This window comes from Ixodes scapularis, unplaced genomic scaffold, assembly GCF_016920785.2.
Source record: "Ixodes scapularis isolate PalLabHiFi unplaced genomic scaffold, ASM1692078v2 PGA_scaffold2__306_contigs__length_199485367, whole genome shotgun sequence".
Taxonomy (NCBI): domain Eukaryota; kingdom Metazoa; phylum Arthropoda; class Arachnida; order Ixodida; family Ixodidae; genus Ixodes; species Ixodes scapularis.
The window spans coordinates 179,900,664-179,922,383 of NW_024609857.1; the positions used below are offsets into that span (position 1 = coordinate 179,900,664).

At 44.9% G+C, this 21,720-nt stretch overlaps 1 protein-coding gene across 1 annotated transcript in view; it reads right to left on the reverse strand.

Annotated features, from left to right (window-relative positions):
• The window catches only part of LOC121836417 (venom metalloproteinase 2-like), a 107,156-nt gene extending 90,404 nt beyond the window's left edge, over window positions 1-16,752 (reverse strand). Inside the window, exons 1-2 of the mRNA XM_042291306.1 lie at window positions 16,707-16,752; window positions 2,270-2,406 (exon numbers count right to left, since the gene is read on the reverse strand). Coding sequence (XP_042147240.1) covers window positions 2,270-2,406; window positions 16,707-16,752 — 183 coding nt within the window. The remainder of the gene's footprint in view (window positions 1-2,269; window positions 2,407-16,706) is intronic.
• Between the last annotated feature and the right edge of the window lie 4,968 nt (window positions 16,753-21,720).

Consider the following 21,720-nt stretch of genomic DNA (forward strand, 5'->3'; position numbering starts at 1 on the left):
TAATCAATGCACCAAAAGAACCTGAAAGCATCGGAGCTGTAGCGGAATTCTTGTTCTGTTTTTAATAAGAAAGCATTAGCTTGTGGAGGGGGGGGGGGGGGGGTCCCATGGAGGCGAGCCGGCGTTATCAGCTTTTGAAGCCACGTCAAACGGCACCTAAACTACCCTGTCTCATGGAGCAAAGCCTGCAGTCTGTAGGAGCAAATCGATGAAAAACTCCCATTGGCTGGCGCGTGGCATAGTTCCAAGGAACGCCACCCCACACAGAACCCTTCTTCATGGCGCAGCGGCCCGGCCACCTGTCAGAGGGAGAGGGTGGCTGGGCTTTGCAGAGCGCGCGAAACGGCCGGCCGCACTGCCCGCCCGGGCAGCTTACGCAGATGTCGCTCGGCCGGGCTCAGCCTGGCCCAGTGACGTCTGCGGCGCGCAGTTTGTAGGAATACGCTAGGTATTCCTCCAAGCGGAGCGTAGTTTGTAGGAATACGCTACATATTCGAATGCTTTCGCATTCTAACACATCAGCAGTCTTAAGTGTCTCTGTATCCTTTCTAATGGTACCCGCCGGCCCGAAATCGGGAGCTGTGGGTGACTTCCTTCTTTGCCGGTCAACGCCAACTGGTTAAATTTTCTGAATTTCGCTCTATAAAGTCCCTGAAATAGCCTGGTTGTTTTAGAACCCTGATCTCAAGATATTTCTCAAACGCCTGTAAGTTGTAGTGCATCATCGTCGAACCCCAAGAACTGTCTGACTGAATTTGCAATTTCTTTATGAATTATGAATTCAAAGTTGCAGAGTGACCTCATATGTTTTGGTACTGCTCGCCTGTCACTAATTTCTTTCCTTTTTAATGCTCACTATGAGAGGCTTGGACAGATGGTCCAATGCATCAACGCCGTAGAGTTTCTGTTTAACAGATGAAAAATGTGAAACGGCTATCTTGTAAAATTTGGCATTACGAAGCTTAAGTGCACGGCTATGCCATCCACATTTTCTTATCATCCTCAAAAACCACCACGTAAGTTATCGCACCCTGGAAATCCCTTTCCTGATGTGAGCCAGATAACCAAGCATGGAGGACTAGCCCACCTGTCTCCAGCACTGCGCCAGCAAAAAAATGTATCGCTTAAATTAGAATTGGTTCAATGTTGCCACTTATAAGAGATCTTACAAGGGATCGATATTAAAACGTTATAATCAGTACGCGGTCATATGAAACCCTCTGAAATTTTTCGTTCTTGTCTTTGAGTTCGGGTAAAAAAAAAATGATTTTACATGCATAGGAAGACGGCGCCCAGTGAAGTTTAGCGCCTGCAGGCGCTAAAACCGTGCCCGCTTTGAGTACCTGAAAGTGTTTCGAATTATCAATGTCGTATTAAATGCTCCCTAAGCACGCCAGTAATAGGCGGGATCGGCCGCCGGAGCAGTGAAAGGCGTACGGCAGCCACTAACGAGGAGCCGACGGGGCCATCGAACGGGCAGAGCAGAGCAAATCGATCGTGGAGAAATACGGGTTCCGATTCGAACCTCCTGGAATCCTAAATCTCCTTCGTCCTACGGCTCTTTATGTCGGAAGCTGAAGAATTAACAATTTCGGCTGGATTAGGCGAGATTGGAATCGCCAGGATTGTTTTGAATCGACCGGAACAATCGAAGCGGTTAAATGGATCCGGCGCGAATCGAAGTCACTGGATAACGTCGAATCTGACTCTGTTCTTACATCTTTGTACGGCACCGAAGAGAATGGGGGAGAGATGGGGAGATGGAGGGGGAACGCAGGGAAGGAAGGCAGATGGGAGAAGGGAGAGGGAGGGGGAACGAGGGGAGAGACGGGAAGATATATGAAATGGGAAGAGAAATGGGGAAAGGAATTCGGTGTTTCATGTGACGTATACTTTGCCCCTAAACTGAATGGGAAACTGAATTGTATAGGTAAAGTGACGGCCATTTTCCCACTAGATATAGCGGGGAAACGGTATTGATGATTAGATTAAAGGCAGAAATTTTCCCGCCAAATTTAGCGTGGCTTAAGCAGAAGGTTTCATGTGGATTGATTGAAAATACCTTAATTTGTACATAAAACAATCTAATATACCACATCAAATTCGTTGGACGCATTACCCCCATACGCAGAAGTTAAGTAGCTATAATATATTACAGAAGCATGCAGTATACTTTGTTAGTTACAGATTGAGCCACACATGAAGGAGTGCGTAGCATTCGTTCAGAATTGAATAAGAATTTTGGAAGACGCACACAGTCGACACTTACCGTATTAAGAAATATACTTATGTATTCCCGAAGAGCTGTAGTATGATTTTTGTCTTGGCGTGCCTTCACCAACGAAGTGTCACATACAAAACGCACACCTAGTGTTATATTTGGCATCATGGATATGGTATTCGCTCCTGAAAAGTGAAATTAGGAGCACAAGCTTGAAAGACAGCCTCAATATATAACTTCTTTTGAAATTTGAATGCATTCATTACAGCAAAAGCATCTGCGTAGCATTTCTTAAGCCGTGATGTGCATCCGCCAATAGCCTCTTTATTGGGTCCACCGTTTCTTTTTGGGACACAGCGCGAACAACAGGCGTAGACGTAGAAGAAGCACACGGGACGAGCGCTCACTATCAACTGAAATATTTTAATAGGAAAACACATGAAAACGGCCATTCATCCTTTGCAGTTCACCCCCCGTCTGCGTATTAAAAGACACATTTATAGCAGCGTAATGGCACGTGTTGCTATCCCATATTCAAAAACGCCACCTCACTGTGCAGCAGTGCCAAAGATGGTTGGCTGAGACACGAGGTTCCCGCCCTTTTTATTTGGTACGCTTGGTACCTCGTGTGTCAGCCAACTGTCTTTGGGACTGCTGGACAGTGAGGTGGTGTTTTTGATTATGGGATAGCAACACGTGCCATCACGCTGGTATGAAGGTGTCTCCTAATACACTGACGGGGGGTGAACTGCAAAGGATGAATGGTTAGGGTGCCTAGATGTCTGTCTGTCCCAGGGTGAAGACATCCATTGTTGTCCGGAATGTGCCAGCGCGTGACGCTCTCGCGCACTCGGTGCGTGACTTGGGCGGTAAGATGGCGTCTATGCATCAGCCAAAGCTACGCGCTCGAGCTGAGTGACACCGAATTGCGCGCACTTCAAAATGCATAAAAAAAACGATTGGGCGGAAAAATGGCTGAGATGTCACCACTCAAGCAAAAGCGCGTGTGTATGAAGGCACTCTATGAATGGTCGTTTTCATCTTTTTTCCTCTTAAAATATTTCAGTTGATAGTCAGCGCTCGTCCCGTGTGTTTCTTCTTCGTCCACGTCTGTTGTTCGCGCTGTGTCCCAAGATAAATTCCCACAAACTCGCCCAACTATCCATTCTTCTAAGTGTAACCACCGTTTCTTTCTGAATAGACTCTTTCATAAATTCAGTCTGGTCACTTGGAGAGCTATCATCACCTAAGTGTGTATGATCTGTACATGCTAATGGCGGCATTTTGATGGCCGGTGAAGAAGGAATTTGAAGACAGAAACCGATGCGGAGCCTGAGCATCCAGACCTTTGTTCGCTGTATTGTTGTTCGATGACGCGGAGACGAGACTTATAAGCTTCTATGCGCTACGCATTTCTGGCTGCCACGTAATTCCTTGGAATGCTCGTTTTCGGCACGCCCCAGACAGCCCGTGACAATGAAATGTTAATTTTATCGAGAGGTTTACTCAACTATACCTGCAGAGGTAGTTTGTTGACACCCTCGAAACTGAAGCAACTGTCGTACGTCTAGCGCTGATGATTAGGTAACAGATTTTATCTGCCATGAGCATACAGCAATTTGGACGGACATTTCAGCCACCAGACGGCACTGAATTTGTAAAGGGGCTTATTATACCTTGATACAAAATGTGCGGTTAAAAGAGAACTAGACTAAAACTTCTTTTGACATTTGGTGGGAGGAACTGATGTTCCTCCCACCGGTCGAGAATCGGATGTTTGACCGCTCAATATTTCGTACTTCTCAAAATAAAGCACCTACTCTTTTGTGACATTCCCGAAGTCGATTTTATTAAACTCAAAAAATGAAAAAAAACACCTTACTATTTTTTTGTAATCATCATAAAGCCGGACTCTGTTAGACATGGTAACCTCTCTCTCCAGGGTTACCATGTCTATATGTGGTGATTTGGGGTGAGCGTGGTGATTTCCACCGTCAAGAAAGAAAGCCTTCACTGAAAGAGAAGAAAAAGAAGGAAGTCGAAGAAGAAGTGTGGAACTCGACGGGAGAGCATCAGGCCGGCCGGCTGTGTCTTGCAACTTTACGCAAGGTCGTCCGTCAACAGGTCGACAGAGTCTTGCAGCTACACGCAAGACCCGACTCCGAAGACGCCGCCCCCTAGCCACACGTCAACAGACGGGCTGAGACATCCCTGCAACGCTCACCAGGCTTCGAACACTGTCGCATCGCTCTCCGGCAAGGCCTGTAACACTCTTATTCCATACTGTCAGTGACATTCGTTTGTGCGGTTTTTGTAAAAATCTGTATATAATGTCCTAAATCTTTGATCATATTTGTCGTATCCAACCACATTGTCTTTGTGTTCCGTCTTACTGTGTCACATACCTGCGAGCGTGAACTAGTCCACCGCATATCTGGCGTCCGCGGCAGGACTTTGTTCTTGTTTTCCACACTAAAGAGCTTCACCTCACTAGTGTTTGTGTGACGACCGAGAATGGATCTCGAGAAGTTAATGAAGGTTGGCAAAGAGTTGGGGCTTTCGGGGCCAGAACTAAAACAATGGATGGACGATGAACGTGTTCACGATCGAGATCAGCGTGTGGCAGAGCGCGAGGCTGTCAAAGAATCGGAAGCCAATGCTCGCGCTCGATTAGATGCAGAACGCGCAGTACTAGAGCTGAAGTTACGCTTACAGGAGCGACAGGGGATCGCAGGAACGGTAGTTCCATATGCGGCTGGTGAGGGTACGTCAATTGGCGCTGTACACGGACATCGGAGCCCGCACAAGCTAATACCGGCATTTAACGAGAGGCGCGACGAGCTTAATGCGTGCATTCAAAGATTTGAGCGGGTGGCAACTAGTCAGGAGTGGCCCCCGGATAAATGGGCCTTGTCCCTCAGCCTATGCCTGACAGGAGAGGCGCTAAGTGTGGTCGGACGCATGGCTCCTGACGACGCCATGGACGATAATAAGTTCAAGCAGACCCTCCTTCAACGTTTTCTGTACACCGGGACGGGTACCACACTAAGTTTCGGAGCGCGAGACAGGAGGACACGGAGACGGGTAGGCAATTTTCTGGCCGCATTTTAGGGTATTTTGACCACTGGCAAAAGATGGCAAAAACGGAACGCACTTACGACGCCCTTCGAGATAAAATAGTGTCCGAACAGTTCCTAAAACAATGCCACGAGAAGCTCGTGATCTTTTTAAAGGAAAGGGGCTGCCAGGGCCCCGATAAGCTAGCGGATGCCACAGACCACTACCTCGAGGCCCAGGGGTTGACCAACCTTGGAAAAAAATAAAGAAGAAAAATGTTCTAGCAAGCCTTCGGGTTAGCTAGAATTCCCACCCATCGAGATGAAAAAAGGAAGCCGCAGTGCTTCCTCTGTAACAAACTGGGCCATCGGGCCGCAGACTGCTGGTTCAACTCAAAAGGACCTAAACAAAATGCGAATTTCTGCTGGAAATGTCGCGATAATGGGCATAAAGCCGAGGCTTGTTATAACAAAAACTCAGACGTTGGTGGTAAAGCGTCGTGCTCAGGGATGCACTGCAACAGTCCCAAGGACTTGGGCTCCGACGCCTGTTTGTCGAAGCACTATCCGGTGGGAACGACAAGGACAAAGGGGACCGAGGTTCAAGCGGAAGATATGCCGACGGCTACAGGACTGCTTGAGGAACACCCTGTCACTGTTCTCCGGGATTCCAGATGTAACTAAGTAAGAGTAAAGCGGTCATTAGTTCCTGATGGCGAACTGACAGGAAAAAGCCGAATGCTCTACCTGCTGGACCGGACAGTCAGGTGTCTACCTGAAGTGGAGGTGGACATCGATTCTCCTTATTCCAGGGGCAGAGTGACTGCAACGTGCACGGGAAATCCGCTGTACGACGTCGTATTAGGAAACGTTGTTGGCGTACGGGATGTTTCTGCTCCTGATATCAACTGGAAGCAGAGCAGTATGCTCCAACCCAGAAAGAAGAGCCTGCACCAGAGACCTCGAATGAGAGCCACAGTTGTCTGACGGTCAACCAACTCGTACAAATACGCCCTCTTTCTTGGCTGCTATGGATCCGACGGACAAGCAGCTTGAGGGTGCAGCTGGCCGGCTACCAGTGGCAACGGTCAATCCAGTGGACATTCATCCAGAGGAGCTGCGAACCAAGCAAAGAGAAGACCCTTCGCTAAACGGCTGCTTTGAAGCTGTTGGACGCGAGGTGGTGTCACGAGCAGCTGATGTTAGTAATGCGGATTCTTGGGCGAGTTGGTACTGAAACTTGGAGAACATAATAGCGCTTCACGACAGGGACGAAGAGTTGGAAGGAGACAACACATTGCGCTAACTTCAACTGGTTTAATCGGGAGAAAATCAAGAGTATAAATACTCCGCATCATCGCGCCATTCAACCAATTCCAAGCCACGCCACTGATCGCAAGAACTGTGTCCCTTTGTCGGCCAAATCGATCGACGCCACGCTGACACATCGATCCCTGTAGTTTTTTATCAGGTCTGCCTCCATAATTTCTCTTACCGTCTTATCTCTATGTTTTCTAATGACAGTGCACAAATTAAATTCAGGTTTGCACCCACAGTCATGGCAGTGCATTGACAAATGACCGTCACGCTGTCCGCTCACTTTTTGGTTGTTCTCGCGCAATCTGTCGATTAGACATCTTCCCGTCTGTCCAACGTACTTTTTTACCGCACGTCAGCGGGATCTCATAAACGACGCCTTCTGCGCAATCTACAAACGGGCTGCGATGCTTCTTCACGCAGCCAACCGGTGGATTGCGGTAAGGGTCCGTCATTTTGCACAACTTGGCAAGTTTTTCCGGTGCAGAAAAAACCACCCGAGCATTTACGCGGTTTGCTATCCTTTTGAGATTGTGCGCTGTTTTGTGCATGTAAGGCACAACCGCCACTCTTTGTTTCTTTTGGGCCACATCCTCGCCTGTACTTGCTACTACTCGTAGCTTCTTTAAAAACTTTTCTGCAACCGACACCAGGAGCGACCCCGGAAAACCGGCAGCCACCAAGCGTTCTGACTGCTTCTTCAGACCTGAAGGCATCGCATGATGACACGGCCTTCTGATGGCATTGACAAAGCACAAATTTACAATTCCTCTCTTAACAAGTTTCGAATGAGATGAATTGAATGGCAGCAGGGGCTTATTTGCTCTTGGTTGGTATTTCCAACACACATGTAGCTCCGAAAGTGTGAGCCTGATATTTAAAAACTGTATGACGATGTCCACAGGTACCTCGTGCGTAAGCTTGAGAGGGTCTAGGACGGTACTCAAAACTGTTAAAAGGCTATTCACCACCGAGGGAAAGTTAGAAATATCATGGTGAAGAAAAACTAAATAATTGTCGACGAAACTAAAAACCTTACTACCATTAAAGCCATTCAGGCAAACCGCGTAAATGCTCGGGTGGTTTTTTCTGCACCGGAAAGACTTGCCAAGTTGTGCAAAATGACGGACCCTTACCGCAAACCACCGGTTGGCTGCGTGAAGAAGCATCGCAGCCCGCTTGTAGATTGCGCAGAACGCGTCGTTTCTGAGATCCCGCTGACGTGCGGTAAAAAGTACGTTGGACAGACGGGAAGATGTCCAAATGACAGATTGCGCGAGCACAACCAAAAAGTGAGCGGACAGCGTGAAAGTCATTTGTCGACGCACCGCCATGACTGTGGGTGCAAACCTGAATTTAATTTGTGCACTGTCATTAGAAAACATAGAGATAAGACGGTAAGGGAAATTATAGAGGCAGACCTGATAAAAAACTACAGGGATCGATGTGTCAGCGTGGCGTCGATCGATTTGGCCGTCCAAGAAACACAGTCCTTGCGATCAGTGGCGTGGCTTGGGGTTGGTTGAATGGCGCAATGATGCAGAGTATTTATACTCTTGATTTTCTGACGATTGAACCAGTTGAAGTTAGCGCATTGTGTTGTCTCCTTCCTACTCTTCGTCCCTGTCGTGAAGCGCTATTATGTTCTCCAGATGATGTTAAGTTCGTGTTGACAAATGGAATTCTTTTCCGTCACTACAGGTTACCACCGGCTAAGCAAATTGAACAGCTGGTCGTTCCAAGCAACCTTCGAAGCTTCGTGCTGAAAATGGTGCACGAGGGGATTCTTTCTGGACACCAGGGAATTAAGCGCACAACAGATGGGGTGCTCGAGGAGTTTTACTGGCCGGGTGTGCAGGGAGATGTCACTCGGTTCGTAAAGTCGTTTGACATCTGCCAGCGAACTGTGCCACAACACTTAGTAGGCCGTGTGCCTCTCGGAAACATGCCGGTCATTGCTGCACCTTTTCAGCGGGTACCCATCGATTTTGTGGGCCCACTAGCACCAACCTCAGAGAAGGGAAACCGCTATGTCCTCACCATGGTGGACTTCGCGACACGTTACCCTGACGCCATTGCTCTGCGAAGCATTGAGACCGAGAAGGTAGCCGAAGCTCTCCTCGAAATGTTCTCACGCCTGGGGTTTCCGCGCGAAATCATTAGCGATCGTGGGAGATCGTTGCTGTCTGGACTCATGAAGGAGTTCAGTCGTCTGCTCTCGTTCAGACAGCTGCCGACCACAACATACCATCCCATGGCCAATGGCTTTGTAGAACGCTTTAATGGTACGTTGAAGCAAATGATACGCCGGGTGTGTCAGGAGTGCCCTAAAAGTTGGGACAGGTACTTAGCGCCTTTGTTATTCGCGTATCGCAAAATTCCACAGACTAGCCCTGGCGCCAGCGGTTAGAGGAAAGATGCCGGATCGCCCAAGAACATCTCGCGAAAGCGAAGGCCGTACAGAAGAAATACTATGACAAAAAGGCAAGAGTGTGCCAACTCTCTGTTGGAGACAAGGTTCTTCTACTCCTTCCCTCTGACGCTAACAAACTTATCTTGACTTGGAAAGGTCCCTTTGCCGTCTTAGAAAGACGAAACGACGTCGACTACGTCATCGACCTCGGGACCAGAACGATCGCTTCTTCCACATCAACATGCTGAAGAAGTATGAAGAAAGGCCACTAACCGATCAGACACCCCAACGTGCGTCAGCCGCATTCCAACACGAAGAAGTGGAGGAAGAGGATGTACCTGTGCTGACGCTGCACCAAAAGGAAACTTACCGAGACGCGAAAGTTTCTGACGAATTAACTAGCGATCAACGAACTCAGGTTGCTATCCTCTTGGTGGCACATCAGGGGAGTTTTCAGATGTTCCAGGATAGACCGATTTGGTGGATGCAAGTTGAAGCTTACAACAGACGCCCCTGTTCAAGTGAACCAGTACTCGATACCATTCTTTTTACAAGAAGCTGTGGAAAGTGAAATCTAGCAAATGCTACAGCAAGGCAGAATTGAGCCATCGGAGTCTCCGTATCAATCACCTGTTGTGGTGGTAAAGAATAAAGACAAGTCAATGTGGCTGTGCATTGAGTTCCTACAACTGAACAGGGCGCTGATCTCCTACAACGAACCAATACCAAGGGTGGACATGATGTTTGCACAATTAGGACGAAGCCGGTACTTCTCAAAGTTCGACTTCACGAAGGGGCACTGGCAGGTTCCAATGCATGAGGACGCAAAACCGATGACCGCCTTCTCTTCCAGATTGGGATTCTACCAGTTCCGTGTTATGCCCTTTTGCATCAAAACCGCACCGGCCATTTTCACCCGGCTGATGAGGAAAGTGGTCCAGGGTCTCCGAAAGGTCTACCACTACTTTGACGACGTCCTCATTGCCACAAATAATTGGGAGGAACACCTGGAGGCGCTCGAGTTGTTCTTCCGGCGGGTTAAGGATGCCGGTTTAACCATCTGACCTACAAAGAGCGAAGTTGGTTTTTCCTCTGTGAAGTTCCTCGGACACATCGTTGGCAATGGTCTCCTGAGGGCGCAGGTCGAGACACTGGAGAAGATTCAAGCTGCTAAACAGCCAGGGACGAAAAAAGAGGTGCGATCATTCCTCGGCCTTCCGGGCTATTATCGGGATTTCGTCCCTCAGTACGCTGAGATTTCTCATCCACTAACCGAACTGACACGAAAGAGGGCACCAAACAGGGTAAATTGGAGAAAAAGGGAACAAGAGGCTTTTGACAAGCTAAGAGAATAATTTTCCAAAGAACCCATTCTAAAAGCACCAAAGTTCTGGAAACCTTTCGTGCTACGCACCCATGCGTCGTGCACCAGCGTGGGTGCCGTTCTCATGCAACGGCATGATGATGTTCTTCACCCGGTCACTTACGCAAGTCGTCGACTTCTCCCGCGTTAAGCAGGCTATTCAACAATCGAACGAGAAGGTCTGGCACTTACGTGGCGGTTAAGAAATTTCATGTATTTTTGTTCGGAAGGTCAATCATTTTGCAGAGTGAGCACTAGCCACCTGTTTATATAAATTCTGCAAAGCACGTGAACAACCGAGTCTTGCGCTGGAGCTTAGCTCTTATGGAATACGATCATAATGTAAAAACAGCGCAAACAAACACGGACGAAGGAGAAGAAACACGCAGACGGTACAAGCGCTGACTCGCAACTGAAACTTTATTACTTGAAAAAGGAAAACGAAGAAAATATATATTTGGAAATATATAAATATATATATATATAATATGGAATACGACTTTGCCGTTGAGTATATCAAAGGTAGTGAAAACGTTGGCGCTGAATATATGAGTCGGATTTCTGCTGCTCAAGAATATTTGTTTAGGTCATTCATGGTTTTAGGTGCGTAGTTTTGTTTTAAGTGCACGTGTGGCCGACGGTCCTTATTCAGTGACTTTTGACGTATATACCACTGTTTGTGTTAAAGATATTTTTTTTCTCAACGCACAGTAACTATTAATGCCTTCTCCTTCGCGTAGAAACGTTTTGTGTGTGTGTGTGTGCGTGTATGGTCAACGGACATAATTTATAGCATATGGTAGTTTGGTAACAGTGAACGTGGTAGTAGTTGTTTGAACCAAACAACTATCTTAAGCGGGGGGTGATTGCGGTGATTTAGGGTGAGCGTGGTGATTTTCACGTGAAAGAAAGAAAGCCTTTACTGTGGGAGAAGAAAAAGAAGGAAGTCGAAGAAGAACAAGAAGTGTGGAACTCGACGGGACAGCATCAGGCCGGCGGGTTGTGCCTTGCAACTTTACGCAAGGTCGTCCGTCGACAGGTCGACGGAGTCTTGCAGCTACACGCAAGACCCGACTACGAAGACGCCGCCCCCTAGCCACACGTCACCAGACGGGCTGAGACATCCAACCAAGCCATCCCTGCAACGCTCAGCAGGCTTCGAACACTGTTGCATCGCTCCCCGGCAAGGCCTGTAACACTCTTATTCCATACTGTCAGTGACATTCGTTTGTGCTGTTTCTTTAATAATCTGTATATAATGTCTTAAATCCTTAATCATATTTATTGTTTCCAACCACAATGTCTTTGTGTTCCGTCTAACTGTGTCACAACACCTGCGAGCGTGAACTAGTCCACCCCACTATCCTTAACCAGCTTGCCGACCTACTTCCTTGAACTGTTCTATTTTAATAATTTTCAGCAAAGTTTAGTAAGGGTTTAAGTTTTGCATATTTAAGCTAATTTATTGACTGTGGCATCACCAGAGAACTGAAATATACGTACTGTCAACGAATTTAATGCAAATTTAATGTTATATGTAAAAAAATAAAATATGGTACGTACATTTGAAGGCACGAACGTTAATAAAATATACCCGATTTGGTATCGATTTTCTATAAAAATACATTGCTTATTTACTTAATTTTCTACCAGCAAAGTATAATAGTGCCTTATAAGAAAATATCAATATAACATCTTTAATTTGTTTGTCACTGGAAGTCAGGCTTGAACCTTGAGAGAAATGCATTCTATAACGCCAAGTTTTGTTGCGGGGTAATATACTTTTTGACTCCGCAGTACGCACAATTTTATGGTAATTAAAGCAATAATATCAGATAATTAACTATTCCACGCCACAATGTTGGGCAGAATAGCACACACATATATACATATATGCGAGGTCGCGGTCACAACGAACAACTCGCAATATTAAAGGTTTAAATGATGTCGTGCACTCAAATTACTCCACTTTATGTTTGTATTTACTGATAAAACATAATTATATCTTAATCGCAATCGATCAAATGCAAGTTAAAAAATAAACACTTTGAGAATATTGGTCTCGAACTCGCTGCATGTTCGAAATATCCGTCCATTAAGATGTATTTGAACAGGAAACATTGGAGGAAGCTTAAGCTTCGCCTTTAAGATAGGAACGCGAAAGCGTATCGGGTTTGTTCGCATCGCCTTCTGATTCGCTCCTCATGCTCTTCCCGCCAGCCAGCACTAAGTCGGCGGACACGGTGGCCTAGCCAGTAGCCTGTCTGACTCGAGACCGAAGGGACGGGGTTTCGAATCCCGCCTAAAATTCTTCAAAATATTTTTTCAAGGCAAATGAATTGCTATATAAATTGAAATAATATAAGACATACGCTCACCTTTGATTCGCATTGCGTGTTATGTTTTTTAAATCATTTCCATTCCCCGAGTGACGTCACGCTTCAGGTGAGAGTTGTGGGTTGTTTGAAGTTCCCGCGCGTAGTCATGTGGCTTTGACGGCATTATCCTATTGACAAATCAGGATTTTCGCGTTCACGATTTTCTCGTCACTTTATCGACGCCGGCTTTTCTGCAGCACGAGCTCCTTAACGCTGTCGCGTTAAAAATACAACTATAACAATCGAAAATTTGAAAATTTAACCTTTCAAGGCCAGCTCGGAACCATGATCAGGGGTGACTGTTTATGCCCTTTTCGTCGTCTTGCAAAGTGCGCGCTGTGATCTCTTCCGAAATCCCTTTTGTATTTGAAATCGCCCTGTGCGATTGTTGTGTTTGAAAGTTCAGGGTGTATTTTGCTGCGTTTCATAGGTCATGGTGTCCCTTCATGTTGGTTTTGTTTGACACTCACCACGTGACGCATCTTTCCCAGAAATGTTTCTTATTGGTATTTACATATCCTATCTCATTTTTAGTAAATGAAAATAATTAAGTTTGGGAATTACCGTGATGACGTCATTTATATATCTTAAATATGTGACAGTTAACGAATTGCCGAACTGTGTCAAAAATGATGAAAAGAACACAGCGTGTTTTCTGCCATCTGTCGGAAATCGCATGTTTGACCTCTCATTAATTAGTTCCCTGTCAAAATACTCCACTTAGTCTCTTCGGTGAAACTTTCAACATAGGTGTATTACACTTTATGAATTAAAATAATAATAATTTTTGAACTAATTAAGAAGTCGGACTGTCTCTCTTTGTTAATTTTTATAGTTTGGGAATATCTGTGTCGCCTATGTGAGGAATTTGAATGACCTTGATACTACCGGTATATGTAAAGATGGCCCTTGTTTTTGAATAAAATTTATATGTGATATGTTTCAAATAAGTTACATAAATTTTAAAGAACGAATATTTCGAAACCCATTAAATTTAACACCGATTTTCTCAAAACCCCCAATATTTAGTAGCTTCGGTGTTTATTTGTAGCTATGATTAGGCTCTTTCACTGAACACAATTAAGAAATATAGTATTTTTTGTATGACCGGAATCAAAGCTTGATTCTTGCCAGTAGTTCGTTGCCACTGCTTCCTCGCATAAGTTCTATTCCGGCCAAGATTGGCGTGGTTTATTTATTTACCTAATAATGATACTTTAATTACCAACTAATCTTAAAATAAGTGAAACCGGGCGTAATCCGGAGCAAAAAAGTATTTTACTCCGCAACAAAGCTTGCGCCAATACAACAAACATCTGATAACGTTTAACTTTTAATTCTGCTGATATCAACAAAATACTCCATATTGTGTTTCCTTTTTTGGAAAAGGACAAATGATCGTGCCTTGATTTTATCGAAAATAAAGAAAAAATCAACCCTGAATTTGGTAGATTTCCGAATCTTTCGATCATCAAATATATGAAACAAACTATATTTTTTACATATATCATTGAATTTGTATTAACTGCAAAGATCAAGATGAGATATTTTTGTGATGTTAAGTTAATTTAAATACCTTCCATACGCAACACCTCAAGGCGCGCCAAATATTGCGAAATAGAACAAAAATTACAACATTCAATTTAAGAAAAATTTATTATATATGTGATTTGTTTTTAAATTTTTAAGTCTAATGAAATTTACTTCGCGAGTGTTACAAAAGAGTCGGAGTGCTCTGTTTCGATCGAAAAGAGACAATTGCGAGTATTTAAACATGCAATCCATCACATTTGGCAGTAACGTCAACTTTTTACTCGGCCACTTCTATAATAATAACTAAAAAAAAAAGGCCTCCAACTTTTTGTTTGCGATCTCTTTCATTACATGAATGATCCCAGAACATTCATCTTTTTTTGCTCGAAACTACATAATTTCGACCCCAGATCCGTACGATCATTGAAATCGAAACCCGCGTATTCCTTCAAAACAGGAACGAAGGCTTGTTCCTCGTTCCGTCTCCATTTTGGAACGAGTTCTCGTAACAAGTTTCAGTGGCTTGTAAGGAACGCGTTCCCGTTACTTGTTTTAAAGACTGGAGGAACATGTCGTTACATTAACGTTACGTTCGGGTATTTAATGAGATATTGTGGTGAATAAGCCAGACACGTTCTCTTCCATTGAAGTTAAAGGTTAAATTCGTCGATTAAAAAAAAAAACGTAGATCCTAAATAAATGCGGGTAAAACTGGAAATAAATTTACAAAAAAGTAACACCGTTCCACCTGTTGTTCCTTCGAAAACGTAGCGAGCTTGAATTGTGAGCGTCTGCTATTTCATGAAGGAAGCGATTGACAACCAGTGCTTTATTTGCAAGTTCTTGTCGCTCCGTTGCCGTGCAGGCGCTGAAATATAACAGTTTGTAAAGAAATGCTCCGAGCAAACACAACAGCTGCCCCGAGATTTTTATCACCATCCGTGTGCTGGCGAAAGATGGAGTGATTTTCGACAAAGGACCCTCAGCAGAAATTTGTGACTGTCCCATAAACATCCGAGAAAGCTAAACCTAGTGACTTCACCCGATGCTTAGGAAACATCACCATGTTCAGCATTTAGGTCAGCTATCTTGCCCCGTCGTTTTTTGTTTTGAGGAAGCTCCCGTTTTGGACGCCTTCACCATGGCTAAAATCTGATCTACCAGTAACTATGACAGAAATCGAAAGTCCCACGGAAGGTTTTGCTGGACATTCAACACACCCTTTCAGTGGTTCACTTATAATATTATGCTCAAACGGATCAAGCTTCTGCGCAAACAGCATCATCAGTTCCCTCGAATGTAAACCCCAGGTGCTTTGTAGTCAGCTGGTTGCGGAAATTCACGCCGTCTGTAAATATCTTTACGACAGCCGAGTTGCTTGAAGTCATCGCAAATAAAAACTACAGGCTGCAGCGACCAACGTTTATAAATAAACGTTGATAGCGACTGCACTCTCGCATTCACACCCATGACGTCGAACAAAAAGGCGCTAGTTTCGGCTTAAGGTCGGTACTCTTTCTACAACATGGATGGCGGCAGCATGACTCTTCTGCACTCGGTGGATTCGGCAAGTTTGTTTGAGGCGAGTACTCCGTGCGACACTCCGCTAGTGCGATGCATTCTGAGAGAAAACTCGAACGGGGCCAGTGCGTTTGAAAGGAACTCGGTGTCAGACTGCTTGCGTGTGGGAATACGAAAGCATGACGCACGTACTGGCCACAGATTTGGTCAGCCGGAACCATGAAGCCGCCGTGACGTCGGGAAAGGGCGCTCCGCTCGCACCCCGGAAGCCCGGGTTCGCTACCCACCCAGACCTAAATGTACAAAATTTACCTTCCAAAGCCGTTAATTTACTTTGTTTTGACGTGTTTTTATTCCTTGCGCTGCGCCACCAGCATTTCGGCTGACCACCTAGCAACGATGACGACGTTGCTTTGGAGCCACATGACGCATCGCAGCCAATGGGAACTTAAGTGCCGTTTATCATTCATTGCTACACACACAGAATAAAGCCGGCTTCAAGCTCAAATAACACCGGATCGCTTGATGAGCCATTTATTGCTTTCGCATTAAAAGAGACTATAATGTTCACTAAGCTGTTCATAAGGAGAAGTAAAGCGAAACACACCATAAAACACTGCGTTTTCAATACCGACAAATAATATAAAAATAGAGTTTGTTAGCGTTTCCTCAGACCCGCATCAAAACTACTAGAACCGCAGAAAATGCTATTCGTAGCACTATCCTAGACGGCAAATGTTTAGCCTTGTCTAAAAACAAAAACAAAAGAAAAGGAAAAACAATTAGTCGTTGTAAGTTTTCATTGCTTTGCACACATATTATAAGAAATTAATTCAACAGTTTAAAGTAGAGAGGACTTGCTGAGCGTATTTACATTTTAATCAAAGACAATCTCTTGACTTACCGACCATAATGCTTCCCAGAGCCATGAACATCACCAAAGTTTTCATATTGGATAAAAGCTCTCGAATCCCCAAAGACGACTGACTGTTGTTTAGCTCAGACTCTGTTGCCGACCTTTAGATTGAAGTGCCAAGCCTCCAATGGGTAAAAGATTGTTCCAACAAGTAAACAAGCTGTCGACTGGTGTAGGAGAAAACAGGATATACGTACGTCATAGAAAAAGTGTTTGTCATTTCTCCTGTTAGGTATTCCAGCTTTTTCGAATTTTCCATAAGAGCAAACTAAGTTATTATTAATTCACGAAGGTTTATTTATTTATTTATGTAAATTTTATTAGTAATTATATCAAAATTTTATTTGTATAGTATTTAGGCAATGCCAGAGAGATTTGTGACATTCATGGCCACCGAAGAACCTTTAATGCTGACTGCTGCCAGCAATCGAGCTTTGACGGCTGAACAGGCAACGTTCTGCACTGTACCATCGTGCAGAATAAATGAACTTTGCTTGAGTTTTGAATTTGAAACGTTGTTTTTAGTCTGGTTGAAAAAAAGAAACGTTCTTTAATTGTCAATTGCGCTCATTTTATAAGCGGCCTTATTCGTATTACTGGTTTATAACATCGGAAAAACTGAAGGCACTTAGGACTGTGAATTACGTTGATTTTGTTTTTCCAATGCCTGTGCCACGCGCGCGCGGAGAAGTACTATTGTTTAGCAACTTGGTAGTCTAAATATTTTTCGTTTTTCGGTCAATTGTATTGAAAATTAAGGGTGATACAAAACTATATCGGGTTCAAATTTTACAAGCGGTGCGCATTGCCGATTGAGATTATACAAATACTAGCACATGAGAGCAGGGAACCAGATACGTAAGTTTTGCTGCGAAATTGTCTAAACTACACGTAAAGTCTTTCTATACTTTTTTTTATAAATTTATGAGCCCTCATGTGTTCGTTTATCGACTAGTACCACCAGTGTGCATAACAGTCACGTACTTGGTTAGCACTGTTAATACTATCTGCGGTGCACCAGCAATTGTTAGAGATCGGCAATTTTTGTTGCCAAACGAATACCCTACATACGTGTAGCGAACTATTTGCTCACGAATTGGTTGCTATCGACTACAAGCTTAGTGGTAACGCAATGCTGGGGTACGGTCTCTCAGTCGAACTCGGCCGCCCTGCCCCCCCCCCCCCCCCCCCCCCAATCCGTATCAGGTCACCGATGCACCTTGGATACTGACTACGTCACGTTACACTTTAATGTTGTTGCGCTGCATAGTCAAGAAAAAATTCGAATCGGGTTTTACTTATTTTAGTGGAGCATAGGTGGGATTCCGTGCTTTCAGAGTTGATTTTCCTGAAATTCGGAGGGTGTTTTAAAAAGTTAACTTTTGTTTTGCAAAAAAATTTGGACTTTATAGGTTTTATTTTCGTTAAGTTTTTAATCATCCTTAATTCAGATTTTTATTTCGCTCTGTTCCCAGATTTTCAAAGTTCCACCCTAAATTCATAAAAACCCTTCATTATCGAATTATATTCCTTGAGTTGAATTTGACGTTAGCGTGCTTAAGATTGGTAATACTATACTGTCCCACGACAAAACTTGCAAACGAGTGGTGCTTCAGTGAATATTGGAGCCTTAAAATCTAGAAACTCACTGGCGTAGCGCTGGGATACCAGTTGTTTTCTGATATCATCCCATCACTCCACCCCACGGTTTCACGAAAGTGTCGAAGCGAGGGATACAGATATTTAAACCGTCCTTAACCCCCCTCATATAAAATTTAAGGGTTTATAGCCTACATTGTTATAAAAACATAACCCCTCCTGCCCCCAAAATGCAAAAAAAAAATGTATTTTTCTACTTGGAAACCCAAAGTTTTGTTGTAAGTTTTGTTTTGTCGTAACCCAGAAGCATAATTGCACATATTTTTGACCTAAGCTGTGCAAAACAAGCGGTGCACCCTTTCGGAAATGATCTGATATTTAAAAGAAAACTTTGAACCAATGAATCTGTGCACCTAACTATGTTATTAGTAGTAGACTGCTTTTTTACTTTTTGATTTTGAAAATGGGAGTTTATCCGATAAATCTTCACTGGCGATAAATATACAGGCAAGCGTTTTTCTGCATTTTTCGGATTTATCCGAAAACACGGAGCCATATGTACAGGTCACAGCCCTGGCTACGTAGGAACAAACGTACAACAAAAAGTGACATGGTAATCCAGGAGCGGGGAAATTAGAAATTTGTCGTTGTCCGTCCCGTTTTTCTCTCGCTCCATAGTTACCATATCAGCATTGAACCAGCTGAACTGCGTATATGATTTGGTTTCAATAAATAAAAAGTGACTCTTAAATTTAATCAGATGGTTGTCACGTTATGTTACCACGTCATGTGATAACCCCATATTTTATTGTAGTCACTGACAAGGTGAGAACTGTATGGAGGTCATTTATGTGTCCCGCCTACAGCCAACTAAATCTAGAACAATCAAACCCCATGCTCTAACATTTCGACGTCATCACATTTAGATGGAGCGCAGTCACTGATTGTCACGAGAGCTGCGTCAGCCTTCAACTGGGCTTCGTGTCCACTCAATGCGTCGAAGAACCTTGAGCGTTGGGCTCGGGCCCAAGTGCTGTCTTGGCGTCATCCGAGTGTGATGAGGTTACCTGGAGGCAGAGGAGGTTGTTCACAAGCTTTGGTCAGTCTATGCGGTGTTGTTCTATCGCAAGCCTTCTACTTTCAATGACACTTGGGCGTCTCGCGAGTAGTGAGCACGGTGAAAGAGGAGAGATGTGTTTGAACGGTGGCCGCCTCACCTCGGAACAAGCGTGTCGAAGGTTCGCTTCCTTTTCTGACAAACGCCCTGAGATGGCACAGCATGACAGGAGGGGGACATTAAAGTGTGGATAAGCGTGCGAGAGAGGAAGGCACTCCGATTACTCGAAGCGTCCCAGAAAAAGCCGAAACCATAATTTTACTGGATAAATAAGTAACTAATAGCGTGCTACCAAAAGGCAACTGTAAGATAACTGTTTGGGCAGCCGATGGTTGTTCGAAGACAGAGCGGGAGCTTTGTGAGGGTTAGATTCCCGGGACCCATTCTAGCCCAAAGTTGAATCTAATCTGGAGCGGGCGTGAGGGGACGGGTTTGGGACAATGGAAAATTTGGTCCCCTCTTCTGAGTGCCTGCTACCACCTGTGATAGATCATCCTCAGCCTCAATCCGAAGCGACCCCAAGGGATTCCCTATTGTTGACATTGACTCCAATTGACGACGATACCGACACGAGTGAAGCAGATGCCAGTCGAAACCTTAGTACGACCAGGGTGGCCACAGCAAGCACCCTGGCGTGAGGCAAAGGGTTCAGAGCTCAGTCTCATCAGAGGAGAAAGGCGAGGATGGGGCACTGCTGGCACTGGGACAAGGTAGTTCTTGCACGGTATCTTTTAGAGCGCAGCTCTTATAGGTGCCTGTTTCCGGCTTGAGCGGCGTCGGTGTCGCCGTCGGAGTAACCGCGCGGTGCATTATGGGACGTTTCCCATAATGACGTCACACGTGACGTCAAGTGTGACCTCACCGCGCGTTGCATTATAGGTAAATTTCCCCTCTAAACATAGCGGAAAACATTCCCCGCTAAAATTAGCAGGAAACATTCCCTGCTAAATTTAGTGGAAAACATTTCCCTCTAAATTCAGCGGGAAAATTTCCCCGCTAATTTTAGCGAAGAAAATTCCCGACTAAATTTAGCTAAAAAAAATTCCCTCTAAACTATGAGAGAAACTTTCCTCGCTAAATTTAGCGGCAAAAATCCCCACTAAATTTAGCGGAAAAATGTTCCCCCTAAATATAGCGGCAAAATTGTTCCGCTAATTTTAGCGGAAAAATTTCCCCGCTATACTTAGCGGAAAAAAATACTTGCTGAATAAAGCTCAAAAAATTGCCCGCTAAATTTAACAAAAAAAAAAATCGCTAAATTAAGCGGAAAATAATCCCCGCTAAGCTTAGCGGAAAATAATCCCCGCTAAGCTTAGCGGAAACAAATTTTCTCTAAATTCAGCGGGGAAAAAAGTTCCCCGCTAAACTTAGCGGAAAATATTCCCTTCTAAATTTAGCGCAAAAACTTCCCAACTAAATTTAGGTGAAACATTTATCGCTAACTTTAGCGGGAAACTTAGCGAAATTTTCCCGCTAAAAGGGAGGTGAGCAGGAGAGGAGGAGGGGAGGGTACAGATGAGGAGGAGGGACATACCCTCTTCTCATGCTCCTCGTTCCCCTCTTCCTCCTCAAGAGCTGCGCTCTAATTCGGCGTTACAGGGGATTGTAAACGTCTTTAATTCCTTTTTTTTTGCTTTTTCATATAGTATTCTCTAGTATTCTGGCCAGGGCAAAGAAATTTCTTCAAGCTCGCCCGCTGCAAAGGGAAAAGCCGCAGAATCATTATCATCATCATCATCATCGAGGAACGGTTCTTATTCGCGCTCACGTTTTCGAGGCAACGAGGCGCGCGACCGTGCCCGTGCTAAGGACGCGGGGTGCGTGACAGCGCCTATGCGTCCAGCTCCAAGCCTACAGGGATGTGCGAGGGGCAACGTGCGCTATCTGAAACCCGGGCCTTCGAAGAAGACTCCCGGCCGTTCTCACCCTGACAGTGACTACGCACCAACTAAACCCTCCTTCGTCACGCCGCGGCGACTTCCGGTCTGGAGTGTGGACGAGAAACGCCATGCGGGATGTGTTGTTTTGGATGAACCAGACTGAAACCTTCCTTCTCCTCAGAACGCCGCGGCTAGGGGTGCTCCGAAAGAGCTAGAAAATTTGCCGAGATCCGTTTTCACGTCTGTTCTGCGTGGCGGGTTCCCGAGCGCCGGGACAGGTGCCGTAAAAAGGAAAAAACTAGACGCCGTCGAACAGCTATCTCCTGTGCGGGAGGCACTTTGGGTTGAAAGAACGGAAACTATAGTGGTTGTACAGTTTATTTGTATTATTATAACATGAACGCGG